The 25167-nt window shown below is 39.1% G+C and overlaps 2 protein-coding genes across 3 annotated transcripts; one reads left to right on the forward strand and one right to left on the reverse strand.

The window, feature by feature from the left end:
- On the forward strand, window positions 1-23662 carry EMB1513 (copper ion transmembrane transporter). 2 transcript variants are annotated; one of them, XM_088210215.1, is made up of 3 exons: window positions 1-1213; window positions 4092-4194; window positions 22786-23662. In XM_088210215.1, the coding sequence occupies exon 1, from the start codon at window positions 70-72 to the stop codon at window positions 916-918; it is 849 nt and encodes a 282-aa protein (XP_088066341.1). In that variant the 5' UTR covers window positions 1-69; the 3' UTR covers window positions 919-1213; window positions 4092-4194; window positions 22786-23662. The 2 variants fall into 2 exon arrangements, with proteins under 2 accessions (XP_088066341.1, XP_088066342.1); XM_088210216.1 differs by lacking the exon at window positions 4092-4194.
- LOC148240415 (uncharacterized) lies at window positions 4435-5139 on the reverse strand. The gene has a single exon (XM_088210295.1). It carries the CDS (start codon window positions 5137-5139, stop codon window positions 4435-4437), a length of 705 nt encoding a protein of 234 aa, XP_088066421.1.
- Window positions 23663-25167: the final 1505 nt, after the last annotated feature.

Below are 25167 nucleotides of genomic sequence, written 5' to 3' on the forward strand. Positions count from 1 at the left end.
AGTTGTAATCTAGTGAATCTACAGTTTCTGGCCAAACTCCGCCCGGAAAGAGTCGCATCTTTGTGGCTAATGTCTTCGATTCTGCAAATGCAGCTCTCATTCTCAAAAACACTCTCATCTTCATTCGCAACAAGTTCTCTCTTCCTCTCCACGAAGCTCTCTGGTCTTTCCATTCATGCGCCGCCCGTCAATAAACCAATCATAATCCGCATGGGGGGTGGCCCAAGAACTTATCCGGGAGGGGTATCCAAGTGGCAGTGGAAGCGGATGCAAGCTAAGAAAGCAAAGCAGCTTCTCAAGGCCCGTCTCTGCCGCGAGCGCCAAATCTACGAGATGCGCAAAAGGGCTGAGCTCAAGGCCGCCGTTGCGGAGCTCGAGAGACCATGGGAAGTCGTCGAGAGGGCACCCAATCTGTTCTCTGTCAGCGCTGATGAGCAGGTCAAGGTCTTGGCCGACCGTTTCCAGCGCCCTGGGGGGTTTGACTTATGGACCGAGAAGGACGGGCCGCAGCTATTCCAGACTGTGGACGGCTTGCCCTCCGCCAGGTTCTTCCCTAGAGGGGTTGTCCACAGCTTGAAGCCCTATGGAAAGATTGCCGAGTCTGTTGATGAACTGGGTGGTGAAAAAATGGTCCCACGTGCTGATGAGAATAAAAAGTCTGTGGAAATGACCGGGGGAGTTATGCGAACTGGAGGGAGATGTGGTGGGAGATTGAGGAGGAAGAGGAACAGACTTAGAGCGGACTTAAGGCAAGTTGGTTTTGATCGGAAACAAAGAGGGGATGGTCGTTTGATGGATACTAATGGTGACAGTAGGTTTAGTGGAAACAATAAAGGTGAGGAGAAATCTAAGAGTTCAGAATCTGAAGTTTATGACTTAAATTGGCAGCGAGATGGAACTTATAGTTATGGCAGTTAAGAAGACTAAATTTGCAGCGAGATGGAACTAATAGTTTTGGCAGTTAAGAAGACTAAATTTGCAGCGAAATTAAACTTATAGTTTTGGCAGTTAAGAAGATCAATCCTTTGAATGTTGGGGAATCGATGTAGCAAGAATCAAATGGACATGTAGCAGCCAATGCTAGGAAATTGGTGAAAGAGAAGGAGTTCTAATTAAGTAATGTTCTTCATCTGAAATTCTTTCAGTTGGTAGAGATGTTTGCTGATGGGCTCGTTAGATATTCCATGCCATTACTCTTCCAAATTGTACATTTGTATGTATCCTTTACTGAGTAGACAATGATAAGTAAAGTTAGCATTCCTGAAATTCATATTCTCTTTACCCCGTTTCATTTGTACGTAGTATGTGTTTTCCTATCTTATTTGGTTCTCACTAAGAGCAAGGTACCTTACATTATGTGGCTTAGCTCTGTTGATCCCCATAAATGCTTCAGAGTGGGATAGACTGAAAATCATATACTCTATAATGCATGCGGGTAATCTTTATTTTGGTTAGAAGATGTGAATCAACTTATATATTAAAACATATGTTAGGGAATTAGGGAATAAAATTAAAGGTATTCTCTAATGTTTCTTTGCAGTCTCTAATTGACACCATAAGAGTATTACTATATCCAATAAGCATAGAGCATAGTGACAAAATGAGTACAACTATTTTATGATCATTCTCGGATCCTATAAATCATGTCTCCAAGCCTAGACTACCAGATAGACACTGAAAGCCTTGCTCCTATAATCTTGCAATTTTTCTCAAAAAAAAAAAAAAGATTCTTGCATTCCCTCTTTTTCAATACTATTGCTTTCTGCTCTTTTTTTTTCTTAGGTGCTTCTCACTAGCATTTTTCTCCTCTTTGCACCTTATCCTTACTTGCACCACACCTCTTGCATGCCTTTCTAGCTGCCCTCTCTTGCTTTTGCTCACTTTGCACACCCTATGCTTTCGGACGCTTTGCCTTGCTTATCCATTTGCCATTGTGGTACTTGTAGTTGTATGGGGAAAGAGGATGTTAAGACCCAGCTTTGACATGTACTTCTCCAAAACCAGAATGTAGGAAAAATGTTAAATTTAAAATGGTTGTGGGGTAATTTTGAAAAAGTTAAGATTATGGGGGGAAAAGTTTGGAAATAAAGAAATAGTAGGGGAAGAAAAGAAAATTAGAGAAAGAAGATGATATTTTAAGAGAGAGAGAAAAAGATATTTGTAGAGAGAGAAAGAAGAAAAAATTGGGAGAGAGAGAGAGGAGAGTTTCCTTGAGTTCACGATTCTCTCTTTCCCCAAACCCAACTGGGAACGATCATTTCCAGGATCAATGGTTCAGAACCGCCTCTATCATTAATCACGCTCTGATCATACGATCACAATTTGTCCACTAGACTCGAGATCTTGTTTCCTTAGAATTCAAGGAAACAGAGATACAAACGTATAAAACAGATCCTGTCCCCCAATAATCAAACGAAGTACATGCCAATCAAAATATTAATAAAATTTCCAAAATCTTCCATAGAATAAAAGGATGATCCATAAATAAAAAACTCAGGGTCTATAACCATTTATCTCTAGTCTTATCAAAATCATCTTCTACTCCCTCAAAAACTCTCCAGTTTTTCTCTTTCCACACTACCCAAAATATAAAAAAAGGAATGAGACTAACATATTTCTGACCTTCGATAATATCCTTCTGCACCCAAATCTCTTTTCTCACCGAACCAGCCATTACCCAACTGATGCTCAGTAACTCATAAGTCAAGGTCTACAATTCATACACCTACAACCACTATAGAAGGATGTGATTACACGACTCCACCTCCTTTTTACATAAAAAATATCTATTTACCAATATTTTCCCCCTCCTAATCAGCTTGTCAAGAGTAAGAATTCAATGTCTACTTCACTTATCCTATTTTACTTTAAAAATGCCTACTTTTAGTTTATCTGTTAAACTTAAAAACATAGGATAAACAAAATCATTTTGTTACACCAAGATCTGATGGGTTGAGCTATGGTCAAAACAGTTGAATATCACCATTCCAAACAAAACTCACCAAGTCATTCTTGTCATAGTCTCTTTTCTCCCTTCCATTAACCTACTCTTCTTGTTACTTTGAAGACCTTCTCTAAGAGCAGCACATTCTGTCCCTGCTCTTCTAGTTACTCTGAAGGATCTTCCTCTTCACAAAAGTTTCAATCCACATTACATCAGTCTCTTGCAGAAAATTTCCACATAGGCTGCCTCTTATCAAGGACTTCTCATTTAATGCTAACCTCCATACATTTTATCCTATTTTCATTAACTCTTGGTGTAATTTTTGCAATCAAAGTAATTTGAGCTGGTTGACTGGAAGATTTAAGAGTGAAAAAGTGAATAATAGTTGCGATGTAGCTTTCAAATTTTCTTTACTGTTAAAAATTGACATACAAATGATTAAAACAATTAACATGATAATGAAGGTTACCTCCCTGTTAAGGATCCTAAGCACCAAAAAATAATGATAATAATAATTATAATCATAATAATACAGAATTAATTATTTCTAGCTTTAGGTATTTCAGTGTTTTTATATGTGTATGTTTTTTTTTTATATGTGAATGGGTTTTTTATATGTTTGTATACGGACAATATGTTTCGAAATCAGTTCTGTCAAGTAGTTGTTAAAGCTGACCAAGTCTAGGAAGATAAGACTGGGCAGTTGTAGCAGTTATTCATAGGCAGTCTAGCAGCTTCTGTAGGCTGTTTTTTAGCAGTTTTTAGGGACAGAAACTGTTCCTTAGTTTCTGTTGTATGAACCCATATTTTTAATCTATGGAAAGTATGGAAGGAAATTATTAAAAGTATTAAGTACTTACTCAAGATATCGTAGAGTTATTTTTTAACGGGCCATAATCTACTTCATAATAAGTAAAGGTAGGAAAACATAAAAACACTCAAAATTTCTGCAGATTTTTATGTTAATCTTCGCACAATTAGATCTATTAATAGGAACCATAAAAATTTGGTTATGGGGCTAGAAGTTATGTACAATTTGCAATCTCTGACTCTTTATTGAAGAGACATCAAGAAGATCATGAACAGGATCTTTTCAAATTTGAGATATTGAATGGACAGCTTAAGGAACTTTCTGTTGGCTGAACAGATCTGGCGGAAAAAGGAGAAGGCAGTGTACAGCCTGGGCACCCACACCATGTTCGGTCCCAATCAAAGCTTGAAGAAAAACAGGAAAATACTTTCTGCTTAAGGTGAGAAAGAAACTAGAATCTGAGTTGAAATTTTTATTTGCATTCCATCTAAAATTGCAGGTTTTAAATAGCCAACAAGCGATTACATGATAATGAGAAAGTCCTACATTTACTGCATGAAAAATAAACGGATAAGGATCATGGTCACTTCTGTTGTGGGGAGCTGCTGTTGTGGAGTGGAGCGGTTCTTCTGTTGTAGGTGGATAAGTGAGGCCGGTTTTGGTGCACATGTTGACTCGGTCATGCTCCATCATGATACTTTGGGTTCTTTGTGGGGACCTGTTGAGATCTACGGATCCTAACATCACTCCCTCCTTTTTGAGTGATCTTGTCCTCAAGGTCCGGAAATTGGGTGATGATGTCGGCCGTGTTTTCCCATGTGGCATCTTCGGTGGGGAAATTTTTCCAGTGGACCAATCTTTGTTCTTCGAATTTACCGCCTTTCTTCAGCCAACATGTGTCCAGGATTTGATGTGGGTGGAGTAAGATAGTACCTTCATCGGTAGTAGTGGGGAGATCCTTGGTGGTGAAAATTGATTTGCCTACTTGCCTTTTGAGTAAGGACACATGGAAAATCGGGTGGATTCGAGCCTCGGCTGGTAATTTGAGTTTATAGGTGACTGGACCAATGCGCCGCTTAACTTGGTAAGGTCCATAGTACCGATAAGCCAATTTCTGAAGGGCCTTGCGGAAGACAGTTTGTTGACGGTAGGGTTGTAACTTGAGAAAAACCCAGTCTTCCTCCTGGAATTCCAAGTGGCGTCTCTTGGTGTTGACGTAATGTTGCATGCTATTCTGGGCAACATGGAGATTGGTTTTCAGTTGTTGCAGTACTTTATTTCGCCCTATTAACTGTTGATCTACTTCATTGACCGGAGTCATCCCTGAATGATAGTTTGGTATGGCAGGGGGAGGCTGCCTGTAAAGAGCTTGAAAGGGAGTCATTTTGATGGCTGCGTGAGAAGTAGTATTGTATCAGAATTCTGTCCATGGAAGTAGGGAGCTCTATTTAGTATGTCGTTGGTGACCTAAACATCTCAGGTACTGCTCGGACATCAGTTGACTATCTTTGATTGACCATCCGACTGGGGGTGGTAAGCTGAACTCATTTTTAGTTCTGTGTCTGACATTTTGAAGAATTTCTTCCAGAAGTGACTGACGAATATCGGGTCTCGGTCACTAACTATAGTGCAGGACATCCTATGTAGCTTAACTATTCCCTCTACAAATTTCTCAGCCACCGTTCTAGCTGTGTAGGGGTGAGCTAGTGCCCGGAAGTGTGCAGACTTACTGAGGCGGTCGACTACTACCAGAATGGTGCTCTTGCCACTGGAGGGAGGTAAGCCCTCTATAAAATCCATCGCGATGTCTTCCCACACTTGGCATGGAATGGGTAAGGGTTGGAGGAGACCTGCAGGTACGAGTGTCTCTATCTTAACTCTTTGACAGATTTCACAAGCAGATACATATTATTGAACTACCTTTTTTATAGATGGCTAATGAAATTGCTGTGTCAATCTTTTTTTGGTGTGAAGGACTCTGAAATGTCCCCCTAAGGGTGAATCATGGTAAGCCTGTAGAAGTTGTGATATCAGATGAGACCGAGGGGGTAGGACTAACCCATGCTTATAATAAATCAATCCATCTCTTGCGGTATAAGGCCCACTCTTTTGCTCTTCTACCAGTTTACTGAGCTTTTGCATATAGGGGTGTGTTTCTGTTTCTTTCGTGATGTCATCCCAAATCTGATTCTGATGGATGAATAGGGCATCTAGGGACGACCATGTAACGTTTCTGGAGAGGGCATCTGCGACTGCATTTTCTTTGCCTAATTTATACGTGATCTCATAATCGTACCCAGATAGTTTGGATACTCATTTCTGTTGTTCTGGAGTGGTGATCTGCTGTTTGAGTAGATATTTGAGACTGCGCTGGTCTGTTTGAATAAATTTTTTTCTACCCATCAGATATGGTCTCCAAGTCTGTACTGCAATGACAACGACCAACATTTCCCTGACAGAAGTGGACCAAGAGTGCTTAGCGACTCTCAAAGCTCTGCTTAAGTAAGCTATGGGTTTCCCTTGTTGACTGAGGACAACTCCTATCCCTACTCCTGAGGCATTAGTCTCAATGGTGAATGACTCACTAAAGTTAGGTAGAGTCAGTGTGAGGGTGGAGGTCATGGCCTACTTCAAGCTTTTAGAGGCTTTCTCTGCTTTGCCGTTCCATTCAAACTGCCCCTTTTTGAGGAGTTGTGTCAATGGTCTGACAATGAGCCCATAATCTTTTACAAATTTTCTGTAGTAACTGGTTAGCCCTAAAAATTCGCGGAGTTCTGTGACAGTGGCTGGGTTTGACCAGTCTAACATTACCTGAATCTTACTTTGATCGACTTGTATCCCATTCGGTGTAATGATGTGACCTAGATATTCTAATTCTTGCTGGCCAGACACGCATTTCTTGAGCTTGACAAAGAACCTGTTATGTCTTTTAAAAATTTTCTGTAGTAGCTGGTTAGTCCTAAAAATCCGCAGAGTTTTGTGATAGTGGCAGGGTTTGGCCAGTCTAACATTACCTGAATCTTATTCTGATCGACTTGTACTCCATTCGATGTAATGATGTGACCCAGTTATTCTAATTCTTGCTGGCCAAACACATTTCTTAAGCTTGACAAAGAGCCTGTTCTGTCTTAAACCCTCAAACACCTGTCGTATATGCACTAGATGAGATTGCCGCTTAGGGTTGTATGCTAGAATATCATCAAAAAATATTAACACAAATTTGCATAAGTATGACCGAATTATGACATTCATAATAGCTTGAAAAGTAGAGGGGGCATTGCAGAATCCGAAGGGCATTACCAAATACTCGTAGTGGTCATTGTGAGTTCGGAACGCTGTTTTGTGGACATCTTTCAGGTGGACTCTGATCTGTTGATATCTGAATGTTAGATTCAGTTTGGTGAAGTGAGTGACACCATATAGCTCATTTAACATATCATTGACCATTGGAATAGGGAAACAGTCCTTGATGGTGACTACGTTGAGTGCCCGGTAGTCGGTGTAGAACCTCCAAGTGCCATCTTTCTTTTTTACTAACAAAACCGGGGATGAAAATGGACTAGTGCTGGGTCGGATGAGTCCGAAAGTAATCATTCCGTCTACTTGCTTTTCGATTTCGACCTTTTGGAAATACGCGTACCGATACGACCGAACATTGACTGGTTCACTTCCTTCCTTGAGGTTGATGTAGTGTGAGACTTCTCTAGCTGGGGGAAGTCGATCGAGCTCCTAAAAAAGACCCTAAAACTCAATCAACGACTTTCGTAATTTTGGCTTGGCATTGGCAGAATCGGCTGTGTCGATGGAGAGACTGCATACAGAGAAGGTCGTCCACTGGCTTTCTTGCTGATCTCTTCCAACGAGGCGGCTTGAATAGGAGGGGCATCCAGACCTCGCAGAAGCTGCTTCTGATGGTTCCATTGGAATGCCATAGTGAGCCTCTTCCAATCGCAGGTCACGGTGCCGAGGTTTTCTAACCACTGGACACCCAAAACAACATCCAACCTTGTCAGTGGTAAAGAAAAGAGTGTGAGTGAAAATGAGGTACCTTGGATTTACAGGGGGACATTGTCAAACTGTCCTTGGCACTTCAAGGTGCTGCTGTTGGCCACCTTCACTGAAAACGGGGCTGTTGGAGCGACCGGAAGCTGTAATCGGCTTGCTACCTTTTCACAAATGAAATTGTGCGTGGAGCCGTTGTCGATGAGAGTGACTACTTCCTGATGTCTGGTGGTGGTGATAACTCGCATGGTGCGAGCCAGTATCCAGCCCATGAGGGCGTGCAAGGAGATTTCGAGCTCGGGACCATCTGTTTCTTCGTTTTCTTTGCCACGTCCTTCAAGTAGCAGGAGTTGCGGTTTCCGACAATGGTGGTCAGCCGTGAAGCGCTCGTCGCAGTTGAAGCACAACCCTTGAGATCTCCGTCGATGCATTTCTTCCTAGGTGAGCCTCTTGGACGCTGCGGGCGTGGCGGCTAGGGTTCGCGGAAGAGTATCGGGTAAGGATGACAGGTGCTGGGCGGGTTGGGCTCTCCCGGGTCAGGTCAGTCAATTTTGTCGATCCACCTGTTCTTCCTGCATTCGGGCCAGACCCATGGCGTCTCTAAGTGTCCTGGGCTTGAACATCCGAATCTCATTCGCTATCTCGGGCTTGAGCCCACCAATGAAGGCTCCAACTAGGGCTCGTTAAGGCCACCCATGGACTCTGTTGCCCAATTTTTCGAATTCTCTCTAATAATCACGGAGTGGGCCGATCTGGCGGATGTGGACTAGAGCCTCATCAAAGTCTTCAAACTCGGTCGATCCGAACCGCATCCACAGCTCCTCTTCAAACCCAGTCCAGGCAAGTTCTTTTCCCTCTTCTCTGTAATTTCGGTTCAGCCATTGCCACCACTGATTGGCCTCTCATTCCAGGTGGTAGGTTGCCAGAGACACTTTGTGCTGCTCGGTGGTGCCTTGATAGGAGAAGAATTGGCCGACCCAGCACAACCATTCAGTCGGGTCACCCCCGGCGAAGACCTGGAACTCTAGCTTGGCGAGTTTGGAATAAAACGGGTTGCGGCTGTTCTCTTCGAGTGGTGGATTTACGTTGTGGTTGGTGATAGGCGGGTTGGGACGAAGGGGGTGGTAGCTACTAGAGCCCTCTCAGCCAGATGCGATGGAGTTGGTGAGCCGTTGGATGGATTCTTCAAGCGCCCGAAATCGGTCGACCATTCTGATTTCTATTTGGCTTAAATTATCTTGCACTCCTCCGAGGCCAGCCTCCAAATTCTCAATTGTTCTTTGTTGGTGGACATAGTAATCTGGCTCTGATACCAATGTTTGGTCCCAATCAAAGCTTGAAGAAAAACAGGAAAATACTTTCTGCTTAAGGTGGGAAAAAAATCAGAATCTAAGTTGAAATTTTTACTTGCATTCTATCTAAAATTGCAGACTTTAAATAGCCAACAAGCGATTACATGATAATGATAAAGTCCTACATTTATTACATGAAAAATAAAAGGATAAGGATCGTGGTCACTTCCGTTGTGGGGAGCTGCTGCTGTGGAGTGAAGCGGTTCTTCAGTTGGAAGTGACGTTGTGGGGAGTTGCTGCTGTGGAGTGGACCGGTTCTTCCATTGTAGGTGGATAAGTGAGGCCGGTTCTGTGGTGCACATGTTGTTGACCCGGTCATGCTCCATCATAATACTTTGGGTTCTTTGTGGGGACCCATTGGGATCTACGGATCCTAACACACCACTGTGGCAATAATCATGTGGCTGACAGGGCTGCTCGTTTAATTCCAACGTACACTAGATTACATTTTCCACATTCTGATGGTCTTTGGATCCCCTTTCTTGCATCAGTGGCTGTTGACATTTTTTTGGCCATCAAATGACTGCAGAGGAGGAAAAAGTCTCCCTGGCTTCCTTTCATTTGGAAGGTGAAGTCCAATTATGGTTTTTGAAATTAGAAAGAGACTAGCCAGGATTGAATTGGGAAATTTTAAATATTTCTTTCAATCACGTTTGGGACCACCTTTCCTGAGTAACAAATTTGGGAAAGTCAGTAAGTTATGGCAGCATAGCACTTGGTAGAATATCAGCGTCAGTTTGAACTTTTCATTGCATAGACCAGTACTGTCTCGTCAGAATAGGAAGTGGAAATTTTGCATAGGTGGATTGAAGGAATATATTGTTTTGGAGGTTGAGCTGCAGAATCCATGTGACTTAATCACAGCCGTGAGTCTCGTACACTGTTAGGAACGACATTTGTCCAAATTCACTGGGGAACCAACTCTCTTCTAATACCCTTGTTTGCCCCATAATTTGGTGGTTAATTGATTCTCACATATCAAACTCGCCGCATAGAAGGGCTTTATTTCAATTGCAATAAAAAGTTCAAACTGGGCCATCATGTAAAAAATTGTTTTGGTTGGAATTATCAGCCCCCTTGCCAATTTGGACGAAATGGCTCAAGATGATTTAATTTAAAATTGATGGTGATTTCCATGATAAGCAGTATTGCATTATCCAGCACTAGTGCTAGAGGACAAGGGTCATTTGGAGTGAGGGAGTGACGTTAGGGATCCTTAGCACCAAAATAATAATGATGATGGTGATAACAATAACAATAATAATTCAGAATTAATTATTTCTAGTATTAGGTATTTTAGTGCTTTTATATGTGTGTATGGAATGTTTGTATATGGCAGTATGTGTGGGAATAAATTCTATCAACTAGCTGTTAAAGGTTACCAAGTCTAGGAAGATAAGATTAGGCAGTTGTAGCAGTTATTCATAAGCAGAGTGGCAGTTTATGTAGACTGTCTTATCTCCAAAAAAAAAAAGGTTTCTGTGGACTGTCTTTTGTAGTTTCTAGGGACAGTTTTGTGCCAAGAACAGAAACTGTTCTTTAATTTCTGTTGTATAAACCCCTGTTTTTAGTTGTAGAAACCACTATTTTTAATCTACTAAAGTATGAAAGGAAATTATTAAAAGTGTTGAGTACTTAGTTAAGAGATCATGAGCTTCAATCTTAACGAACCCTAATGTACTTCAAAATAGGTACTGGTAGGTAAATGCAGAAACATTCAAAAATTCTGTAAATTTTTCTGTTAATTTTCTTATGATTAGATTTATTAATAGTAGAATAAGGTTTGATCTTATTCATAGAGATTCCGTAAATATTTCATTTCAAAAATAGAAAGTTCGAAACAATTGTGATTTTTTTAGAGATTGGATGTAGTTACTAATTCATGATCTGACATATATAGAATAAGAAGTTCATTTTCGATTCTACAAGATATGAGAATTTTTATGAAATCATTTCATTTGCTTCTCTTCGATGGAAGTTTTATTTTTCCAGAATGTATTTTAATTTTTGGCCTAATTCTTCTTCTGATGATCGATTCAACCTTTGTAGCACTTCTTCATTCATCTGTTAGGTGGAAATATTCGCCTTAATATACAAGTCAATTGGTTATCAACTCTGATGCATGAACACTCTTTAGTTTACCCCACAATTAAAGCCTTCTTGCCAGTTTGTGTCTAGTCTTAAGAGCTTTTGACAATCTAACTATGGTTGTCTAGTTATAAGAGCTTTTGACAATCTAACTGTGGTAGCCCCCCTTTCTTTGGGTAGAGATGACGTCTTCTTATCTTTCATTCCTTAGGTCTTTTGTCTTCAAAAGCTTGATTTAGATTTTTGCTCTACAAGGTTTTTTATATCTTAAATTGTTATTCATGAAATCAATATCCCCATCAAAGATTGGAATCTCAACTTTGTGCCATTTTCCGTTAAATAGTATGGGAAACAACTAAGTTGGTGGTTAATGGTGGCAGCAGGTGTGACTTTCTATTCTTGGCAACAATTGTCTCCATCTGGTTGTGTATGCTAACTTCCACGATCTTTGTTACTTACATTGATGTGAATACCCCTATATTCTAGTAACCGTAAAATACAAGAAGCTGTAGATAGATCTCTCACAATCATTACTTTGGCACCACTAAAAAATCTCTCTTTTCTCTCTCCCTCTCTTCTCTTCTCTCTCTGTTCAAATTAGTGTGAATCTGAAAAAGGCCACATTAAGGTAAGGTGTCTCTTCTAGACAACTTGAGAGGCCACTTGCTGAAAGGATCTTGGCCGGCCGCACCAAGAAAACTGTAAAAGATTGAAAAGTTTCCTACTAGGGTTTGAAGCAAATGAACGGTCGAGATCGAAAGCAGAAAATAAAGGGCGAGATGAAGAACACGGTGGGATTCAAGATAAGTGGACAATGGAAATTGAAAGATGCCATCTGTTGAGGACAACTGTAAAAGTAGGTTTTAGAATTTTTTTTTTATTTTTTGTTTTTGGGTTGTTGAGTATTTTGTTAGGGTTTATTTTCTCTCCTCGATCAAAGCATTCCCTCTTCTCTGTGTGTGTATAAATGTTCATCTATACACAACAAATGATATACACAAAAATATAATAAAAATTTGTTTATTGCCGATTTTACTGATGTTGTTGGGCTAGACAAAAAAGCTTATCCTCATTGATAGGAAGTCCTTCGATGTCGCTTACTATGGGAAAGACCTCGACGGCCTACGCATTTGCAAAAATGGAAAGGGGTCTAGAGTTTTGATCACTCTGGACAAGGAAGACGTTAGCTAGCTTGTTGATGCACTTAGTGACTTTTATTGGTACAAGGGAGGTGTTACTTGGGGAAACAACGAGAAGGGTCAAAAGCATACACTCTGGATAGCCCTGTGCTGGAACAAACGTGGATGGTTCTTAGTTTTCTCCAAGCAAAAAAGCAAGGCGTACAAAAGAATCTTCATACCCGAAGGCATCGAGGCTGGCGGTTGGTGGAGAATGATGAAATCTATTTATGAGTTCACAGAAATTCTGCTAGTCCACCTAGAAAAAATAAGCATTTTGCCAAATCCTATTATGGCGAGATGCTCAAACTCTGTATTTATTCCTCCCATTCCTACGGTACTCTGCTGTCCCCATTGCAAATAGGGCTTTAAGTTGGTGGTGATACTAGATGGAGGAAAAACTTTTGCTGAGGTATTACAGGTAGATGCGGCGCCTGTTATCGAGTAGGGTAGGCGCTTCCTAACCCAACTTTGACATGGAAGACGCATAACGAGGATAACCCAGATAGACACAATGAAGGGACAAGAAATATTGGGCCTGCCTCCTCCATGGACCCAACAACGAATCTCGATCCATTGGGAAAGCCTAGGTACAAGAGAGAAGAAAAAGGAAAATTGGTTGAGCATATTGGGACAAACAAGGAGGCCATGAAGAAAAAAAGCCCGAGAAGGGCTGAATTGGGTGGGCCAAGCAAAGAAACCGAGAAGAAAAAAGCTTGCGAGTTAAATGGTTCTAGCGGCCCAAGAAAAATTCTTTAAAACATGTCTTCTGTCGAGAAAGGAGCCTCAATGAGTACAGAGGAAGCTTCATGAGTTGAAGTGTCTGGCGACACATGCATCGCGTAGAGCCCGGGTGGTTCTGTGGCGATTGTAGAGGTTCTTGAAAGAGAAGATGTTGAGCTGATGCCACTTGCAAGGATTGATAGATCTGAGAGGGATAAGTGTTCGTCTTTTGCAGGTATGTCTTTTCCTCCAATTGTCCATTTGTGACCTTGAAATTAAGACGGTGTCTGAGGCGGAGTATAGCGAAATCATCCTTGGAGGCTCTTTGACTTATTGTCCTGATTCATCACACATAGACATAGTCTGTGAAGAACAGATGTATTCCACCTGGGTTTTAAGAAATATTTGGCATGTCAACAAGTCTTTGGGAGTCTCCTCTGACAGTTTTGAACATCAATCCATGCTCCTGTTTGCTAAACTTGAAAAAAAAGATGTGGGAAAAAAGAAAGAAAGATGAGTGTCCGGGAAAACACTGAAAGAAGCAGAGCATAAGAAGGATAAGGGCGCTCAAGAGGCTACAATCATCTATCAATTATGAAGGCAGAAACAAGAAGGGCTCGAAGTCGAGGGGAGAATTAACTTTACCTCGATGATTGATGGCCTCCTCTCATGGAATGTCCGAAGTTTAAATGACTCAAAGAAGAGAAATGTCATCAAGGGTTGCCTTAACATATGGAAACCGATAATTGTATGCTTTCAGGAAGCCAAGATTGAGGGAATGGATGACTTATTCATTAAAAGCCCATGGCCAATTGATGATGTGGGGTGGCAGTTGCTTTCGGCCAAGGGGACCGCTGAGGGTATCCTCCTATTCGCTAACAAAAGGAATAATGGTGTCTGGTTCTTCTCAGGTGTTTATTGTAGATGGAATGTCAAAGAGTGTTCTTCGTTGTGGAATGAACTATCCGGTTGTCAAAGTAGATGGGGGAGTACGAATGTGGTTGGGGGCGACTTCAACATGACTCTACGACACAATGAGAGATTGAGAGATCAGTTCTCTGCCTCTTGTGCTAATGAATTCAGTGAAAATATTGAGTTCCTCAACCTGGTAGATTTGCCACTCAATAGGGGCTTGTGGACCTGGAGCAATAAAAAGAGACTCTCTTTCCTTTTCTAGGATTAATTGATTTCTGGTGGCTCCTGATTTCCTTCTCCACTGTCCAAGCTTAATCCAAAAGATACTCTCTAGATCAATCTCTAACCATTTTCCAATTTTTCTTACATCAGATGATATCAAATGGGGGCTTATCCCCTTTTGGTTTGACAATAAGTGGTTAAAGGTTGATAGCTTCAGGGAGTTTATGCATAGTGTGTGAAATAATACCACTGCTGAGGGTGCTGCTAGCTACAAAATTGCATTCAAATTCAAAAAGCTCAAATATGAAATTAAAACCTGAACTAAGGATGTCGGCTAGGAGGAGGGGTACACTAATGATATTATGGGAGAACTCACTAATCTTGACTCTCTAGAGGACATGTCGGATCTATCTCTGGAGGAAAGAACTAAACAGAACAACATGAGAACTAAATTGACAAATAGACTCCATATGGAAGGAAAAATCTAGAGAGAAGTGGCTCCAAGAGGGGGACAAGAACACAAAATGCTCCCACTGCCTTGCCAACCACAGAAGAGGAATTAATCACGTTGAGGAGATGAGTATTGAGGGGAATCTCATCTCGAGTAATGAGGCTATGAGAGAAGGAGCAAAAGCCTTTTATCAGAATCTCTATAAGGAGGAATTCCTTCAAAGGCTAAAGCTGGATAATCTCTCATTTGAGAGATTAGATAACTTGGAACGCAACCAACTGGAAGCCCCTTTCTTTGAAGAGGAAATTTTGGACGGGCTTCGAAGCTACGATGTCGATAAGGCTCCAGGTCCCAACAGTTTCAACCTCAAGTTTCTGCAGAATTTTTGGCTCCTTATCAAGGATGATGTCATTGAAATGTTCACTGATTTCCATAGATCGGGATCCTTTGTCAAATACTTGAATGCCACTTTCATTGTCCTTGTTCCCAAGAAGGAGGGGGCAAAATGTATTGGTGATTTAAGGCCAGTCAGCCTTATTAGCAGCTTATACAAAGTTATAGCAAAGGCTCTCGCCAATGGACTCTCTAGAGTCCTTCATTTGATCATTGATGGGAGTCAACATGCTTTTGTTGCCAGTAGACAGATTTCTGATGCTTTTATGATTGCCAATGGGGATGTTGATGAGATGGTTCACAACAAAAGACTTGGGATCCTTTGCAAATTAAACATGGAAAAAGCATTCGATCATGTTTGCTAGAATTTTGTGGATTATTTGCTATATAAGCATAGCTTTGTGGCAAAATGGAGAAAATGAATCAAATCCTACATCACCACAGCTAGCTTTACGGCAATGATCAATGGTGGCCCATCTTATTTTTCCCAAACTTCTAGAGGACTGAGGTAGGGTGATTCTGTAGAGAGATAAGAGAGATAAGAGGATATGGTTACCTCTTTTAAAATTATTTAAATTTGTATCTATCATTAGTTAGCTCTATCATTTATCTCTTTCTACCTGTATGTATATGTGTATAATTATTCAAAATAAATTATCAAGATATTATTCAATTCTCATCCTGTTACAGATTCACTCTCACCCTTACTATTTATTGTTGTGATAGAAGCCTTTAACAAGCTTCTTCTAAAGGTTAGGGACTTAAAACTGTTTTTGTTTTTAAATAAAAAGTGTAGGGTATATATTAACATGGTACCAAAAGGGGTACAACCCATGTGTAACTTTACATTGTGGTTAGAGAGTCAATGACATTCCCAAAATGCTCATCACTAATAATATCATGGCTCAACAAACTAGTTTCAAAATAATAAAAGTATCTATCTCTTAATTTATACAAGTTCAGGGTTTTGCCTTCAAAGGCTCTAGTATTTCTCTCTTTCCAAATGACCCAAAAGATGGTTAGAATCAAAAGATGGTCTAGGGACTTGAAACTGTTGGAGGGGACTGCATTAAAAAACAATGGTGAAAAGGTTGAAATAACTCACATTTTCTTTGCGGATGATTCATCAATATTCTGTAAACCTAATCATGGGATGTTACTTAACCTGAGATGTATTCTCTTTTACTTTCAAGGTGTCTCCGGCCTCAAAATTAACCTTTGTAAATCTGAACTTGTGGGTATTGAGACGGGTAGCAATGGGAAACACTTGGCAAAGGTGTCCTGGGTTGTGTTGAAAAGCAATTTCCAATCAAATACCTCGGCTTCCCAGTCGGTGTTAAGTTCAAAGACAGAAATAATTGGAATCTTGTGGTTAACATGTTTGATAGAAGACTGGATAGCTGGAAGAGACGGTTTCTTTCTAAGGGGGGCAGACTAACACTCATCAAAAACACACTTTCAAACCTCCCCATCTACTATATGTCGATCTTTACAATACCTGTATTTGTTGCTAAACAACTCGAATCTATACAAAATAGGTTCCTTTGGGGAGATTTAGATGGGAAAAAAATGTATCATCTTGTCAATTGAGAGGAGGTAAAGGATCCTATCAGATTGGACGGGCTGGGACTAAGATCTCTCGCTGCTATGAATAAAGCTCTCCATGACAAATGGATCTGGAAGTATTTAAATGAAGATAACAGCCTTTGAAAGAAAATTATTGACATTAAATGGATGAGAAAAGACTATATGCACAATCTCACATTAGCCAACAGATCCCATGGCTTAAGTCTCTGGAGAGGTATCATGGCTATCTATAATAAAGTGCTTGAAGGCACCAGATGGGAAGTCTGGGAATGGCAATAAAATCAGATTCTGGCAGAATATCTGGTGTGGGGAAGTAAATCTCATGTCCAGATTTCCCAAAATTTTTGCCATTGCAAGGGACAAGCATATACTAGTGAAGGAAGCTTCCAACATTCTCTGATTACAAGGTTTGCACTGTGTCTGTTGGCAGGAATTTAAATGACTGGGAGGTTATGGAATATGTAAATCTACTTCATCTGATGAGCACGGTTCAGATCAGTAATAAAATGGACTGGCTGTGTTGGTCCTTGAGGAAAGACAACTGCTTCTCGATCAGCTCCATATACAGAAATCTGAATAGAAGCAGGGCTGTTGGGAATGTCTCCTTTCCACATAAAATCATATGGAAGACCCCTGCCCCTCCAAGGGTTTTGTCTTTTGCTTGGAAAGCGTCCAAAGAGCGCATCTTGATGATTGACAATTTTATGAAAAGAGGAAAAACTACGGTGAACAGATGTTTTCTTTGCAAACACACTGCTGAATCCTGTAACAACCTACTGCTCTAGTGCCCCTTTTCTTACAATCTTTGGTCGCTTCTTTACAGCCTCATGAGTATAATTTGAGTGATGGTGGGCTGCGTCATTAATGAATTAATTGCTTGGAGAGGGCCCACTGGCAATAACAAAGCTACTCGTCTAATTCTCTTGAACATTTTTTGGGTCATTTGGAAAGAACGCAATAGCAGAGCTTTTAACAAGAGGAAAGAATCTTTTACAATCCAAAGGATAAATGGTTTCATTATTTCGGCTCTTTTATTTTGGGTCATAAAATATATAGCTTAGAAGATTTTGGAGCGATTGTTGATATGCTCATTGAAATGTAAATCTTCTTTATATGGATGACACTCCCTTGGTGCTGAACTTACAAGGAAGATAGTCAAAGGTCCATTCCCATGCTCAGTCTCTCATTCCTTTGTTCTCACTGTTAGTCTAGCTCATTTTTTTCTTCGTGCTACACATTAGCACTTTCCCCCACTTTGTATGTTCTCTCCACTTGCAGCTATCTTTTTACTACCTTCTCCCTCTCTTGTCTTGCTTTGTTCACTTACCCACACTTTTGCTTGCACACTCTCTGCCTTGCTTACATTCCATTTGCCTCCAATTCTTTTTGTTCACATATGGAGCAGGAAGAAGGGAAGAATTGCACTCAACTGCGGTTAATGCAATTACTGTCAAATGGAGGAAGTTGGTTCAAGAGTATGCCTTTCCTTTCTTCACAGTGTTTTTCAAGTGGGTGTGACGCCAAAGTATCGTGTGAAAAATTGCACGGTTAATCTTATAAAAACGCGGTCCTTTTCGTGGTATTTACAATAGTTGAACATTGAGCACATATACATGCTGCAAACTCTAATGTGGAAATGTACACACTTTTTCTTTCCATTTTGTAACGATTTAAGGAAGATTTTTCAGATAGATTTTGGAAAGAGAACAGAGCAGAAGACAACTAACAAGCAACTTTGATGTTGAAGAGTAAGAGCACATTTGGAATCCAATTTGACTTGCTTTTTCATCTTATTTCATCTACTCCTTGGGCATCATTATGAGCTGTAGATAACTTCTGCTTTTTTCTTGCTGCTTGACACTAAAGCTTGCACCTTCTGTATTCACTATGACCTCCTTGAGAAATGAATTACAATCACAGCCTTTATCCTTTTTGATTCTCTGTTTTCCGTGTAGCCTATGGCAGAGAATATATATATTTGATAATTACAAAGTTAAAAGTTAGAACCTGAAAGTAAGCTGAGCTGAAGGCATGTGTTAAAAGTAGATGAGTATTTTCATTTGAATATTCACACATAGAATGATTTGATAGTCTGCTGTGTGTTAACAGTTTACGTTTTGTTTATTTACCTTTATCTGCAGCAGTTTTGTTTTCCTCTTATGTTGGAGGTGGTTACTTCAGTTATGGGAAGTTATCTGCCCTTTAGGTGGAGTTGTATGTTCTTACTTGTCCTAGAGTGTGTATAGTTATACTCAGTTTTGGAAGAAATAAAAGAATAATCCAGGAATAGTTTCAGAAGGTTTTTAAGTTGTTTCTTACTCAAAGGGTTCGTTGGTTCTCTTTTAATGAACCCTCACTTTTTTTAGCAGAATATGTCAGAAAAGGATAAGAGTTTTGATTTTTCTGCTTTTAAGTCCTACAACCAGATCGAGGGATAAGCTAACAGACTTTAATTTTAGTGCCAAGCTATATTGTTCAGACTCCTTAAATTTTAGTACCATACCCATTTTGAAGACAACACCTAATTGGTTAGGCTATGTATGGGGTCTGTGTGTACACATTGGACACTTGATAAAACTAGAGGTTATGATATATTGTCATAGGAGGAAAAGAATGAAGGCTCTTAAATTGTAAGTTGAGAAATACATAAATACAAATAAAAGAGGAGAATAGAAACACAAAATTCTTTCATTATATGGCAAATCACCACAAGAGAATAATTATGTGGAGGAGTTAGATGTTGATGGTCGTTTGAAGAAGGGTTTGAGCAGTTGATGGAAGAGGTTAAAGATTTCTTTAGCAAGTCATACTATGAGGATTTCAGTTAGAGACTTTAGTTGGATTTCCTAGATTTTGCATCATTGGATGATCAGAGCCCTGAATTACTTGAGAGAAAGTTCATTGAGGAGGAGATTTAGAGGGTCTCATGCAATACAAATAAGATAAAGTTCTTGGATCTGATGGTTTTAACATGAGTTTTCTTCAAACGTTTTGGCATGTGATCAAAGACGACATTATTGGGCTTTTTGATGAGTTTCATGAGTCTGGGTCCTTTATTAAATGTTTCAACTTTATTTTCTTGGTTCTTATTTGTTAGGTTGTGGGAACGACAAACATAAAAGGTTTAGGACCTATCAAGTTTAGTGGGGAGTGTGTACAAGCTCATTGCAAAAGTGTTGGCAAGGATAATGACTAAGGTGATGGGGAGAGTGGCGGGTGAGTATTAGCATGCTTTTATTGAGGACAGAAGGATTCTAGACTTGGCTCTTTTTTTCTAATGAGATTGTGGATGAACTACTTCACAAGAATATAGAGGGTGTCCTGTGCAAGTTTTATATAAAAAAAGCCTAGGATCATGTGAATTACAACTTTCTTAATTATATGTTTTGGGTCTTGGGAACAAATGACACAAATGGATCAATTCATGCATCTGTACGACTTGTTTTGCGGTTATGGTTAATGATGGTCTATCATCGTTCTTTAGAGTTTCTAGAGCCTTAGGGAAGGTGATCCCTTGTCCCTTTATTTTTTATTGTTGTTATGAAAGCTCTCAATAAAATACTGTTAAGGACTAGAAAATCTAAAATGCTTAAGAGATCAAACGTGGGGTTTGGTGAGCATACAGAGGGGTAACTCGTTTATTCTTTGTTGATAATATTTTGCTATTTTGTGAATAGGATGAGAGGGTCCTGCTTAACTTCAAATGCATTTTTCCGAGTTTTTCAGGCGGTTTCTAACTTCAACATTAACCTAGCCTAGTCTGGATTAGTGAGATTGGGTGATGGGATGGATGCTATTAGGTTGGCTAAGATTTTGGGGTATAGGAGTGTAGAACTACCGATCAAATATCTGGGGCTTCTATTAGGAGCTAAATATAAATGTATGGCAACTTGGGACTCTGTGATGGTAAGGTTTGAGAAAAGATTAGTCAGATGGAAGAAAGATATTTTATCTAAAGAGGTAAGACTCATACTTATTAAGAGCATGGTGGCCAACATCCCTCATTTATTATATGTCCCTATTGATTTCCACACTGGTGTGGTCAAGAGACTGAAAAAAGTTGAACGTAGATTTCTATGGGGAGACATGGAGGACAAAAAGAGTATCATCTTGTAGCGTGGGATGAGTTTAAAAAACCTATGCATCAAGGTGGTCTAGGTCTAAGATCTTTGGTGGAGATTAATACGGTTTTTCAAAGGAAATGACTTTGGAGGTTTATGAATGAAAATGGTTAATCTCTAGTGGAGGGTGGTGTACTAGGCTCTCATCTAGACCATAAAAAGGGGATGTGAAAAAAAATATGCATGAACATGAGTAACTTTCAGGATTATATTAGCTGGAGGGTTGACACTAAGGATAGGATTAGCTTATGGCTTGATGCCTAGTTGGAGGGTGGGACACCTTGAGAACAGTTCCCCCCCGCCCCCAATCTATAGTATCAGTACAATAGTATCTTAATTCACGAGTCTTACAATGACAATGGTGGAGGGTAAGGAGAGTGGAATATGGAGATTATGGGAAATTTCCATAACTAAGAAGTTAGAGAATATGAGGCTCTTCTCTTAACCATTGCTAGAGTTAGAGTCAATTGAAGTAGAGATTAACCAGTTTGGAGGCTCAATTCTAGAGACTTTTTCGGTTAAATCTTTCTACATTTATCGAACTAAAAGAGAAACCACGAGTGCCAACTTTCCCTTTCGGCAAATCTGGAAGGTTAATGCTCCACTTCGAGTTACTTTTTTTGCTAGAGAGGCTCTTAGAGGATGTATTCTAACTCTTGACGAGCTAATTAGGAGGGGCAGAATTTTGGTAAATGAGTGTTTCTTATGCAAAAGGGAGGCGTATCATGTACTCATATCCTTCTGTGGTGGTCTTTTGTGTATATCTTGTCGACCCTTGCTTGTGAACTCTTGAGTGTCAATTGGGTAAAGGCTTGGTTCAGTGAGGAAAGAAATTTGGGCGGAGAAGGGCATTAGTGGAGTGAAGAAATATGTTAGTTTCATTTTCCTTGCTACTTTTTGGGTTGGAAAAAGAGAGAAACAGAGATAGTTTTTGAGGGCGTGGAAGAGCCATAATAAAAGATATTTTGATAGATTAAATGATAGATAGTACCAGGCCTCATGTTTTTTTATTATAGCTAATCCTTTCTATTTGTTTGAGGATTTTGGGAACCTTATAAACATTTCGACTGTTATGTAAATATCTTTATAGATGTGGTTTTGCACTTTCTTGGTGCATGTGAATGAATCATAACATACTATTTTTATTTCAAAAGAAACAAAGAATTTCATCAATATCTAAATCTTGAACATCTTTGTATACTAAACACTTAATATATATGACTAATTAGTCCATATTTTTTCATTCAATACAAATATTGGTCTGCTACATTTTTGTATTACAAGCTGTATTTTGTTATGCATGTGTATTGTTATAGCTTCCTAAAGGTTATGTTAATTTCTATTATTTTTCATATCAAACAAATCCAAGTATCCGTATGCAATTTGTGGACTCTATAAGATTAAGTTTCATATCTGTGATTACAGAAACTATTAGGGTCACACATTTTAGATTCATATCCATATCAGATACCTGCATTGGAGTCCAAGCAACATGGGGGATAAAGGACATATCAGTATACAATTTCTGAATCTTTATGGATTTTTTCTTTTAGACATACGAAATTAAAGATGTAGTTGAACTGATCATATGATAAATTGGGAACATGTAAACATCTAGCTTTCATAACCTTCCAAAAATTTTAGAAATCCTGATTTCTAAGAAATGACAAGTGTTTCAAATTATGCAACATAAAAAGTTTAGAAACGGTTCACGAAATATGAGGTGATACACATTTAAGGCAACCTTCAACAGATATTTAAGCATCTGAAGTCAAACAAATTGCTTTCAAGTATAGAACCCCAAGCATGACCCAACGAAAACAAGGTGATTGTTGCATAATCATATAATAGCTTATCGTGTGAGCTTAAGTTATCTTCAGTTTGTTTGAGAAAAGTTATTTGCAAGTTACAGATCTGATTTTATGATTATAAGGGCTTTGAGCTCATACAATTCATAATTGTTCCATCTTTGAAGATTTTCTTTACTGTTATGTTCAGTTATTATCTTGCAGCAGGGGATCAAGGTATTACACTGGTAATATCAGTTAAAAGGTATCGTACTCTGAGGGTTCTAATTCATTGGAGCATCAAAACTAAATACTTCTGCTGGGACCGTTGATTGTTGACTGAAGTAACTTAAGTTTGTTGCATCAGGAAATATGCTTTTTGTTTTGTTATCTTGTGAATAGAAATAATCCACTACAGCTTGATTATGCCTTTGCCACTGTTAGAAACTTGTCAATTCTCCTGAGTGAGTTAAGATAGCATTATACTATTTTGATATTTTAAGTGTTTTGGTTGCTCCATTGATGTTGCGATTTCTTTTCTTGTATCACATACGTTTTCAAAAGAGATTGATATGAAGATCATCAAGTCACTTACACCAAAAATAGTTTTGTTTTCATAATTGTTATCCACATGGAGCCAATTAGACCATTTTGTTGTTTGGTAATCATTTTATTATTTTATTTATTAATGGATTGTGGCCATTTTCTTGTTGTGATAGTGTTATTAATGGATCGTGACTATTTTCTCATTTTGGTAATCATATTATCCTTTGGCATTAGCTGAAAGAATATTTTGAAATATTGTTATTATTATTATCTCCAGGGAATAACACATGATGCGCATAGAGATACCTAAGAATAAGAAAAAGAAAACTAAGAATAGAATCTAACTCCATAGGATATCATCTATATAAAAGAAGACTCCGGGAATACTGTAATCTCTAAGACTAGAAAATGTTCTTTTTCTTCTAACAGGCATCATCCTCAGACTGCTTGCGTATTCTTCTTGACTTTCTCTATGTATGGTTATCCTCTCTTTATATATAGCATTAAAAAAAAAAAAAAAAAAAAAAAAAAAAAAAAGAAATTCTCTCCTTCCATGTGGTAGTTTGTGCAGAAATTATAACTTTTACCACTATGATTTAGGAACTCCCGAGTTTCTTCACTTAATTATTACTATATTCTTATTATTTAGAATTAAATCATAAATGTACATGTTTGAACTTAGGAGTTAGAAATTCATCTAAATTAGAGATTAGGAGTTGGACTGATGGAAGCAAGAAAGTTGTGATTTGATTTTACATGTAGGAAATCTTTAAATAATTTAATAAGGAATAAATAGGACTTAATTGATACTACTGATGCAAGCATGTAAAAATTCAAAAATCATATGATTATCTTCTTGTCAGTTAAAGGCATTAAGGTTTAAGATTTTTTTCTGTGATTTATTCCTAGATCCTGTCTTGACACTCTTCAGCATCAGTGCTTTGTTAGTAGCCATGCTAGCTACTCAAATATATATCTTGTAAAACTGTAGATCCTATAAAATGTGGAGAGCAAAATTTTTGCAAGTGTTCTAGAGTAGTATTGCCAATCAAATGTGAGAGTAGGCGTTGTTGCTGTGTTTAAAGAGATGCAAGAAAAAAGTTAGAGGGTCAACATTTTATCAGAAGGGTTCTTCGAGCTTGGAAAGAATTTTGTGTGTTTTAATGATTTGTTTTTCTAGCAGAAGCGAGCTCTTGGCCGCACATCCTGTGGTTAGAATGCATATGCACACATATTAGTTACTTTAATAAAAGAGAAGATTCCAGAAGGAAATTCAGAACCTACCTGTAATCCACCTCCAATTAGGTATAGTAGTCCCCACAGTTGTCCTTACCCTGCAGCCACCATAGATTTTTTCCCACTTGAATGTGCCAATACGTGGCATTAGTTCCCATTTGTATCAGTTTATTGTACATCGGTTAGGTTCAAGTTAACTGTGTCTGTAGATATCTCATATCATGTCTCCAGGCGGTCATTTCTTATGAACTATTATTAACTTGAAATCTCCTGCTCAAAAAGCAGCAGTGCTTAATCCTGTGCTTGTCTGTTCAAATCCATCTTAGTGGATTTGGTTTTCGTTCAATGAGATTATGATGGAAAAGAGTGTTGTCGTCTAGTAACTTTTGTTTTCTTTTTGCCCTTATACCTTAACAAACATGATACGTGTATAGATTGGTTTGTTTGCTTTTATTCTTGTGTAGCTAACTGTGAAGAAAACTTCATTTTAGCCAGGCCAGGCTTTTAGAAGTGTTTAATCGCCCAAAGAAAACTAGCTAGTCACTTCAACTCTTTGTGAGAATTCCTTTATTTGAAGTGATAGCTTGTTTTGGGACTTGTAGATCGTGCTCGCCATGTGATTAGGTAATCCACCCAACACTTCCTTAACTATGGATTGGACGGCTGCCATCGTTCTATTTGGGATAATGGAGTAACAATCTGCCATTGTTCTGTTTGGGTAATGGAGTAGTTTTTTTGTGCTTTTTCAGCTCTTGATGTTCATTTCTTTTACCGATTGGACGGCTGCCATGTGATTAGTGGAATGTGTCTG

This window comes from Carica papaya, chromosome 8 (genome assembly GCF_054855325.1).
Source record: "Carica papaya isolate Zhongbai chromosome 8, ASM5485532v1, whole genome shotgun sequence".
Lineage (NCBI taxonomy): Eukaryota > Viridiplantae > Streptophyta > Magnoliopsida > Brassicales > Caricaceae > Carica > Carica papaya.

Coding starts and splice junctions, on each gene's coding strand:
- EMB1513 (XM_088210215.1), top strand. CDS start 70: ATGTCTTCGATTCTGCAAATGCAGCTCTCATTCTCAAAAACACTCTCA.
- LOC148240415 (XM_088210295.1), bottom strand. CDS start 5,139: ATGACTCCCTTTCAAGCTCTTTACAGGCAGCCTCCCCCTGCCATACCA.